Raw genomic sequence first — 10347 nt, 5'->3', positions numbered from 1 at the left:
AACCAAATCATAACTAGGGATCAAAAATTAAGGAATGCCACCAGTCTGACAAATGGAATCCGCAAATTATACAACTTGGCTTCCCGTCTCAATACACAGTTCAACTATGCACAAAAACAATCTAACAACTATTAAACGCACAGGTACTACTATACTTCCTAATCAGCTGTGTACAGATAAGATAAACAGTTAATCTGCAATAACAAAATCAAGTAGATACATTAGGTTGAGTGCCTACTCTGCATCATGATATTTGACCTCTGAGCTGCATCCGAGTTGTTACAATTTTTCTTTAACTGTGCACTTAACTGAAACTCTGAAGTTCAGCCAGTTCCTCATCTTGTACTATTTCACTACAAAGATTGAGAAAATAAGTACAAAGGATAACAAAACTTAACCTAGCAAAGAATGCATGTCTATTTGGCCATCCCAAGAAAATATCAGTAATGTATCCCATAGTTATTTGCAAGATGGCCTAACTAATCTGGATAGCAATCACATATTCATTCATTTTGTCATATAACAGTAAAAGAAGATCTTTATACTCAATTTATCATTTAATTAGAACACCGGTTTAATCCACCAAGTTGGCGTGTAAGTTTCTAAAAAGGATAAGAAAATAAAACGCAGCTACAGGTCTAGATGTCTATCAAGATCCAAACTACTGAGCCGGAACTCTATATTCAAAGGTCGAACAGTGAATTGAATAGTCAATATAATCTTCTGAATGAACATGCAAACTTAGATATATGGTTGTACAGGGGTGCATAACGTTCAGTGGAAACACCATCAAGAGGAAAAATATCCTATGATAGTAATCTACATTCCTCGGTGATCAAACATTCCAACCTATGACCATATTACCATATAACAACTTAAAAGGCTTGTAGTGTTAAATAAACCCTCCTGCATGTAAAATATATGATTGTTATTATATTAAATAACAGTAATGATTATAGCAGGAGGTTAATCCAAGCAGTACAATAAGAAGTATTGCATCTTGAGGTAGAGATTAGAACAAGAGAAACAAAAGAAAAATGTTCACCATTGAGTAAATCCTCGGAGATTAGCACCCCGAACTTTAGCTTTCCTTCAGAAATAAGGGTGGGGAATCTTAAGCTCCACAATTTTGTGCTTCCAATGGTTGTTGCCTTCATCAGCTGCAAGGACCAATCTATAGCAGCACATGCAGAATGTTAATGGAAGAACTTTCGGCCTAAAGCTTTCCTTTTCGAAAAATTCTGCAATAGCATGAATGTCCACATTAGTATTCTAGTAAAATCAGAACAATTTCAGTATTTTGGTATAAAAAATTGCAGACCACAATTGTCTGCCATATGCCTTTGCACAATCATAATCCAAAACATGCCTGCACATCTTCGGTATGGGACAGCGGCTTCCGCGGCTGAGCGAATCTGGCATCTGCGCCTGCAACTGCATTGTGCATTGTTGTCTAGAGGGTTAGATCCCTCTTGGGTGGGGACATATGGGACGGTGCCCCTGCATCGGCAGAGAAGATGGAGGTCTACGGTGGGAGGTCCGGCAAGATGTTGTCCAGCGGCGAGGTCAAGCGTTATAGCATCAAATTAAACTTTACTGTTTATCCATTTGTGGTTATTATACCCATCTTTCGTGTGATGTTTTGGAATGCTCACAGTCCATGTTTTAAAAGTGACCATCAATATAAGCTGACTGTCAATGGAACAAATAGAGAACTATGTGCAGGAGCTGAACAATAATTCTCAAGCCGGAGAACAAATACCTCAAGAGAGGAGCGTAATGGAGCAGCAGTTCTGGGGAGCCCCTCGCCTTAGGCAGTGGTGCGGAGGTAGGCTCCTCGCCCCGGCGGCTCACATATCATCGGGGTCGTTGTGCTTGCCGCCGGCGCGGATGCACCTCTGGGTATTGCAGCGCGGTGCACTCGGCAAGTTGCGAGTCCAGGGAGGCACCACGTCATGGCCGAGAATACTGCTTGAACTGGTTCAGACAGACGTTGGCGAACAACTGCATGAGGTGGATTATGTGCACCATAGATCTTGACAGCCACAACATGTGTGACTTGTAACTGAAGAAGGCCCCGCCTCATCAATCTTCGTCACCCACTCCGGCGCTACTCCCGACAGTGAGACCCACCACCACGTGGTCTCCAATCACCGGGATACAATGGCCATCAGCTAAATAACCACATTATGGAAAATATCACATAAACTGCATATTCATAAGGTAGCTCAAAGCTTCGTAAGTATAGGTTAGATTTTAATCGATCTGATGAACATTCCAACTATATGGCACAATTGTCTCCATGTATTCAGTGACCACAATAACTGAATTATAACTGTAAGAAAAAGGCAAGTTACTTTCAAGTCGCAAAGCCGAATGGTAAATATGAGTACGCAATGGATGGATCACCATATGCATCAAGCAACCTAAATTCATGAAATATTTTTTACCTTGATTACTTCTAGCTATTCCATTGGTGAGTGCAGTTCCTTGTCATAACTGCGCCATACTTCAAGACCTACAATGTCCAGCAGATGAAAACATCATTAGACATGTTACACCAATGCAGTAGTACCCCAAGCGTTCAACAACAGAAATAGGCTCAGCAAATTTGTGATTTAAACATAATGGAAATCACATAACAGAGGATTCAGCGTTGTGATGATTATTTGCATCCCGACAGGCATGCTTGATAACGACCAAGATTGTAATACAAAACAATAATTTGTCACTCCAAACTACAAAAGGAAAAATACCACTGCACAAGATGCAATAGATTATTTCTGAATCCTACAGGCTTGCTTGATAACGACCCAGATTGGCATCTCTAGGAAGCTTCACAGCAGCTCAACACCTCCCAACAAACGGGGTGCAGAGCATCAGGGGAGTTGGGCACGGGTAGATTTGGCATGAATCCAGCGGTAAACCTACGTATGCCAGCTGCAGGAAATCACATGAGCCGATGCTTTGATTGCATACCACACACCCGTGAGACAAGGGGAGTGGATCGGAGAAGGGGATGAGCCTACGGGCTGGGTGCGCCGCCCGCTACGCTGTTGCTCGACCACGGCGGAGATCGGGAGCCCCCTTTCTCGGTGGAGAGGCGGCGGCTTGGCTTGCGGACAAGCGACGGATCGCCTAAGGGAAGCGAGGAGTCCGAAGGCGAGCGACGAGGAAAGCGAGGCACGGAGCAGCAGGACGCTGGGCTGGTCGACGAGCTCCCGGCGGCGGCGCAGGAACCCTAGCGCGTGCGAGGGTACCGAGGAGAGGATGCTCGCGCGAGGAGGGGGAGGGGAGTGGTTCGTGCGTGGGGGTGGTTTTTTTGGCTGCGTGAGTGGGCGGGGGCAGCAGAGATGAAAAAACCGACGAAAAAAAATCGTGGAACAGGGGGGGAATCGATGGGATGCGGGAGTTGGGTCGAGGACGAAAAAAAACCGTCTTTGGTGGGACGAAAATTGACCGACGGAGACTACCAACTGCTCCATTAGGAGTAGAGATTAAGTCTCTTCTTTCTTCTTTTCTAGCCCTCCGGGTTGAGCAAAACTTCGGTAATGAGACGAGGCCCAAAGAAAAAGTTGCGCCAGGATGAAAGGTTCACGATCACAGCAATCGCGCGTGATGGCCAATCGATCGAACCCATCCGGACCAAGGAAGCATTTTCTGCTCAGTGTGGGGTTCTTGTTAGGGACATGATCCCGATCAGCATCCATCAATGGTATAAGCCTAAGAACGAAGACCCTTAGGTGTCTTATGTCAACGATAGGCATAAAGATGATCTTTGGACCGCGCTGAAGGCAAATTTCACCCTACCGCCAGAGGAGGATCTGGAGAAGCCAGCTATTATAGAGCCATTGGTCAAGGCTCATGCTCTTAAGAAGATAGCAGATCTATTCCGGAGGTGGAAGAATGAGCTGAAAACAACGTTTGTCGACAAAGAAAAGACTCCAAAATTCACGGCCGGTTTGAGAAGATCAGAGATCACTGGGACGCATTTGTGTCCCACAAGACATTGGACAAGAGTAAGAAGTTGTCAGCGACGAACAAGAAAAATGCTGCGAAGAAGGAGCATCACCATCGCAGGGGTCAGGTGGCTACCTCAAAGCCCGACCGTTGTGGGAGAAGGCTGAGAATGAGCTGCTTGATAAAGGGGTCGAACCAGAGACATTGAAATGGCCAGACCGTTCCAAGACTTGGTTCTTCGGGGTTGGGGGAACCTTGGACCCTGAAACAGGGAAGTGCGTTTGGATGAACGAGCAACTGCGAATACCCGTCACGAAGCATCAGGAGTATATCGCCGCAGCGCAGCAAAGGACGTTCGTTCCCGACAGAGAGAACGACGAGCTCACAATGGCCCTCGGGAATCCTGAGCGCCCTGGACGGACACAAGGCATGCCAGGCTTCGTTTCGTGGAAGGCTGGGTTTCCCGACGCAGGCAGTTACAAAGGCCGGGAGAGGAAGAGGAAAGTGGAGCAGACCCATCTGCAAGCGCTGCACACAAGGGTACAAGCGCTAGAGGAACGAGAAGCAGTTCACAGCAAGCGACCTGTTGAAGCTACCCCGCCATCTCAGCGGAGAAGCAGCGTGGCTTACACCGAGCTACTTCAGGAGCCTGTCTTCACGGCTCCTGCTAGCTACCCCGTGGATACTATCACGGCGTCTCATGATTGCCACCTTATGACGCAATGGCAGAACTTCAAAGTCAAGGCGGCTGTCGGCTCTGTTGCACCTCCTGAACCCGGCGTAACTTTTCACTGTCCTCCGATTCCAGAAGGATATGCTGCTGTGATGGTGGATGAAATAACCGAGGGATTTGAGGAGCTCGAGCTTGACCACCCTACCGGTGAAGGGGAGACTCGACTGGGTTCTGCTCTGAAGACTCCATGTCTATGGCGGAAGGAGCTCATCAACCTTCCGAACTGGATGCCTCCACCTCCTCCTCCTCCTCCGGCGGGTCAGGGCACTCTGCCTCCTCCTCCGCCGCCTCCTCCGGCGAGTGATCAGGGCACTCCGCCTCCTTCTCCGCCTGCGCCGGCGCGTCCGAGCAGCCAGCCTCCTCCTTCTCCGCCTCGTCGGCAAGGGCGGAATAGAGCCACCGCCGCTCCGGCTGCTCCGGCGCGTCGTAGCAGTCCGCCTCCTTCTCCGCCTCGTAAGCAACAAAGGAAGACAGCCGCCGCCGCTCCGGCCGCTCCGGCATCTATTCCATTGATCTGTTGTCTGTTCCATTTGAGGAGTTCTTCCAGTTTTTCAATCAAAAGGCCCTCGATAAAATAATCATCACTTGCTACTGTCTGTAAGTACTACTTCTGTAATTAAGTCTCTATATATAGCTCAGCTCTTTCATTGCATGTATATATAATTATCCTCACTATATTATGCAGATTGAAGATCGCCGAATGCAAGAAAAGACAAATCTATGATACTGGGTTCATTAACACAAATCTCATAGATGACTGGATGGTTAAACATGATACCAAAGAAGCCGAGGCCAACTTGCTAAAATCGTTGCTTCAAAATCAAACAAATATAAAATACTCTTTCCTTACAACTTCGAGTGAGTGTTACTGTTTTATATATATTCGGTTTCCCTTATTACTCGAGGTTAATGTAATTGATGAGTTATGCATGCGTGCGCAGCTTCCACTTTATTCTGTTAGAGATTGAGCTTGAGCTGGGACTAGTAACCGTCTTAGACTCAAGACGAAAAGATCCAAAGAGTATAAGAACCGGGACTAAAGGTACTGGGCTTTAGTACCAACCCTTTAGTCCCGGTTCCCGAACCGGGACAAATGGGCCTTTTTTCTACTAGTGACCCCCTCCGCGTGGTTGTTCAAAAATAAAAATATACATGCATAGATGCATACGTAGAATTGTAGTCCAAGTCACCCTTATTTACCAAAGCTATGGATCTCAACGATCTCTGTGTCCAGCGTCGTTGAAACTCGCCATAGAGCCTTTCATATACCTACACCTGGATAGATCTGTGATCTCCTTTGCTTGCTTTCATATCCATCATGTCGTCGTCGATGAAGCCAATGTCGGCGCTGCTGTCCACCCTGCGCCGGGCCGGCCGGCAGCACCTCACGGCGTCCACCGTCGGCGCGAGGCCGCGCGTCATCGGCTCCCACGTCCTCCGAATCCACGGCTACACGCACGTGAAGCAGACGGTCCCCAACGGCGAGGCGGTGGAGTCAGCCACGTTCCACGTCGGCGGCCGCGCCTGCCGGATCAAGTGCTATCCGAACGGCAGCGGCAAGAAACACTACGGCTACACGTCCCTCTTCCTCACCAGCCTCCACGACGCCGGCACGGTGGGCCTCCAGCTCAGCCTGCTCGACCGGGACGGGAGGCCGTCGCTCACCCGAGCCACGGAACAACGACGCTTCTGGATCGGCGACAGCGCGGGCTGGGGTTGGAAAGATTTCGTCAAGAACGACGATCTGGTCGAGGGAGAGCACCTCGTGGACGACTGCCTCACGGTCCTCTGCGACGTCACCATCCACGACCCTTCCTTGCACGCCGAGGAGGTTGCCGCGCCGGCAGCGGCCGAGCCGTTCGACCTACGTGGGGAGCTCGGGGAGACCATGTGGAACGAGACGGACGTGACGATCCACGTCGGCGACGAGACGTTCCCGGCGCACCGGTCGGTGCTGGAGGCTGCGTCCCCCGTCTTCAAGGCGGACCTCGAGAACAACGCCACCGGCAAGGTACGCGTCGACGACATGGACGCCCAGGTGTTCAAGACCCTGCTCCAGTTCATGTACACGGGCTCGCTGCCTGACAAGAACCAGCTCGAGGCGGACGCCGCGACGGCGGAGCGGCTGCTCGTGGCGGCGGACAGGTACGCGCTGGAGAAGATAAAAGCTGTCTGCGAGGAGGCGCTGTGCCCGCGCGTCGACATGGGCTCCGTGGGCGCCATGCTGGCGTTGGCGGAGCGGCATGGATGCGCCGTCCTGAAGAAGGCGTGCATGGAGTTCCTCTCAATTCCCGGTAACCTATTGTCATTCATGACGACCAAGGGTTTTGAGGAGCTCAAGAGAACCCATCTACGGTGCTGGAGCTTCTCGTGAAGCAGCCATAGCCTGATGGATATATACGTGCAGCTTGCTGCCTAGTTAAATTAGCTACAGTCGCTAAATCAGAAAAGTTAATTAGATTTTTTGGGTGCATTTTATTGACTTGTAATGAAGCATCAAAAGAATAAAAACACAATGAACCTCTGCATATCTAAGATACACACAGCCAATATCAACACACACACAAAAATGCGTCAGCAAAAGCAAAGTCATACAAGACCGAAGCTTTGCCTAGGTGAGAGAAAAAATTGAAGCCATCGAAACAATAGTTGACAGAATGCAATTAATTAGATACTCTGCAGTTTTTTGAAAAGATACTCTACATATTCTGTAACATAATTTTGCAACAGTATAGGTCTGGCTGAGCATTTTTTTTTAAACCCCTTCCCATATACTCCGTCCGTCCAAAAGAAGTTGAGACACTTATTTTGGGACGGAGAGAGTAGTATTAATTAATTAAAAAGCTCTTACAATAATTCGTTACGGCATTAGCCACGCAAGGCGGAACACTATTACAAAGCCCACCATCCAGATTATTATCAAAACTAAACTTAGCAATCTCATGCCCCACCACATTAGCTTGTCGATTAATCTTGAAATTTTTTATAAGCAATGTGATGCTAAGCGCTTCCATCTCCAGATAACAGGAGGGGAATTGTCAAGGGATTCATTTGCAACGAAAAATACGCAAAAGAAAAACCATGACCGAAACAGTGGGCTTTGTGAAGGGTAATACCGATATATAACTCGACGAGCACACTAAAAGCGCCGCTTCATACACGACCCAATAAAGTCCCACGATGATATGATGACTTCACCAAAATGATTTGTAGCCATAACCCCACGTGTGCTCTGCTAATGCTCTCCATAAAATTGGTGCCAACATCGATCTTAATATACTGGGTGGCTGAGGCACAAGGCCCCTAATCGGAGCATTAACAGACTTAAGGCACCCGCAACCCCCCTTACCTTTATTGCTAAAATCCAACTCCGCGCTGGTGTGGAAAGACAAGAATGCCTTTCAAAGATAACAAAAATTCTGAACATTTTTGGATCTTGGCCTTCGAAATAACCAAAGCCTCCTTTTCCCTTTCACGGTGCCACTAGCTTGTTCCGTATCTTCCTTGCAATCCTTGAGATTCGACGCTAGTATTTACACACTTCTAACATAGAATATGCCATTCTTCTTATAGTCCCACGCGATGAAATCACCTCTCTCGAAGACTGAATACGCATCTTTACAATGAATAAAACATGCAAAGTATGTGACATAATGATGTATAAAAGGAGACATTTTGGATTCGACATAATCTGACACCATTTTTTCACAAAAATGTGAAGCACAAACTATGTATTTTTGCTCCAAGGGTCCAACACGTATAGCGTTCCTAACGACATAAAAGTTAACGCAAAAATTTAAAGTGTGACTAACATGCATGACTTTATTTCCCAGAAAAAAACATGCAAGACTTAATGAAGTGGCAGGGTTTGCATGGATAGATTAATGCAAGAAGTGTAACCTATGAGAACATGCATGACCACTAAGGTCACAATATTTTGATCGGATAGCTATAAATAATTTAGGTGATGTGGAAGCACTCATGTTGAGAGAAATCTAGCAGTGCAGGCTAACTACTTAGATATAGTATATTTCTTAGAGTTAAAAAAAATTGGCTAATCTTGCACCGATATCTATGTATGGTGGGCGACTAGGAGTACCTAGCAACACGTTTCTTTTTTAGAGTCCAGAAACACAACTTCTGCTAATTAATTGTAGCCCAAGTCATCGTAATTTACCAGAGATAAAGAAGTGTTCCCATGTCAACACGATCTCTGTAGTCTCCAGCGGCGTTGCAACATGAAATAGCCATTCCCACAAAAAAAAATGAAATAGGCATGCATATATATACAGTACATAACATGCACCTGGAATCCTGGATGGATAGATAGATAGATCTGCGATCTCGTTTTCTCCCTCCCATCTCATGTCGTCGTCGACCAAGCCAATGTCGGCGCTGGTGTCCGCCCTGCGCAGCGCCGGGCGGCAGCACCTCACCGCGTCCACCGTCGCCGCAAGGGAGCCCATCACCGGCTCCCACGTGTTCCGGATCCACGGCTACAAGCAGATCAGGAAAACGGTCCCGAACGGCACGGTGGTCGAGTCACCCGCGTTCGACGTCGGCGGCCACCGCTGGAAAGTACAGTGCTACCCGAACGGCGACCGCAAAGAGGCCGACGGCTCCACGTCCATCTTCCTTACCAGCCTCGGCGACGCGACGGCAGAGTTCAAGCTTAGCGTGCTCGACCACGACGGGGAGCCCTCGGTCAATGGAGCCGTGCAGCAGCAACGCTACTCGGCTAATCGCTACTGGGGCTGGATAAAGTTCCTCGACAAGGAAAATCCCAACCATAATAAGCATCTCGAGGATGATTGCCTCACGATCCTTTGCGACGTCACCGTTGACCCCGGGCTGCGGGCGCAAGCCGAGGTGGCGGCGGCGCCGCCGTTCGACCTGCGCGGGCAGCTTGCGGAAGCCCTCTGGAACAAGCACCCAGCCGACGTGGAGGCGAGACCTTCGCCGCGCACCGGTGGGTGCTGGAGGCCCGGTCCCCCGTCTTCAGGGCCGACCTCGAGGGCAACGCCACCGGCGAGCTACGTGTCGACGACATGGACGCGGAGCTGCGTTTTGATTTTCGGTTTGCAAAATTTCGGACGAAATTACAAATCAAATTTTGAATTTTCAGATAAAATTTGGCCGTAAATTGGCCGAAATTTGACCAAAAATTCACAGAAATTTGAAATCAAGCAAAGCAAAAGCATAGCAGCCCAACAACCATCAGGAGTAATCATATAATGTTTAGCAAATTAGCTCTATGGATTAAAATAAGAGCGACAGTCCAATATAACCCTCACACACATTAGTTCTAAACGAGTCAATTGCAAAAAACTACCACATTTGCGGCTAGGTTTGCAGAAAACTACCAAGTCGCTAATCTGTTGCAAAAAACACCGCAAATTCTCTAATCTTATTGCAAAAAGCATTGATCGGGTGATTTGGTCCGTTTGATCGCTTTCTGGCAAGTGGGGCCAAATTTTAAGGAGCTGACTTGGCAAATAATTTACACACACACCCCTAAAACAAATAAGAAAACGCAATCAACCCCCCTCTACCGATCCCCTGCTCCCGAGCAACCCCACTGCTCCCGATAATCTAGTTGCCAGCGCGTCCCGACTCCCGAGGCTCGTCGACGGGCGCCACCAATCCATGCGGCG

General features: G+C 48.2%; 2 protein-coding genes across 2 annotated transcripts; both read left to right on the top strand.

Annotated features, from left to right (window-relative positions):
* Positions 1-6011: 6011 nt before the first annotated feature.
* LOC109771635 (BTB/POZ and MATH domain-containing protein 2-like) lies at positions 6012-7077 on the top strand. Its single transcript, XM_020330339.2, has one exon. It carries the CDS (start codon positions 6012-6014, stop codon positions 7065-7067), a length of 1056 nt encoding a protein of 351 aa, XP_020185928.1. The 3' UTR covers positions 7068-7077.
* Positions 7078-9058: 1981 nt separating this feature from the next.
* LOC141042651 (BTB/POZ and MATH domain-containing protein 3-like) lies at positions 9059-9835 on the top strand. Its single transcript, XM_073511511.1, has one exon. The coding sequence runs from the start codon at positions 9059-9061 to the stop codon at positions 9833-9835; it is 777 nt and encodes a 258-aa protein (XP_073367612.1).
* Positions 9836-10347: the final 512 nt, after the last annotated feature.

The sequence above is a fragment of the Aegilops tauschii genome, chromosome 3, assembly GCF_002575655.3.
Source record: "Aegilops tauschii subsp. strangulata cultivar AL8/78 chromosome 3, Aet v6.0, whole genome shotgun sequence".
NCBI classification, from domain to species: domain Eukaryota; kingdom Viridiplantae; phylum Streptophyta; class Magnoliopsida; order Poales; family Poaceae; genus Aegilops; species Aegilops tauschii.
Note: the sequence above shows the minus strand (reverse complement) of the source record. Positions and strands in the feature narration are given on the sequence as shown.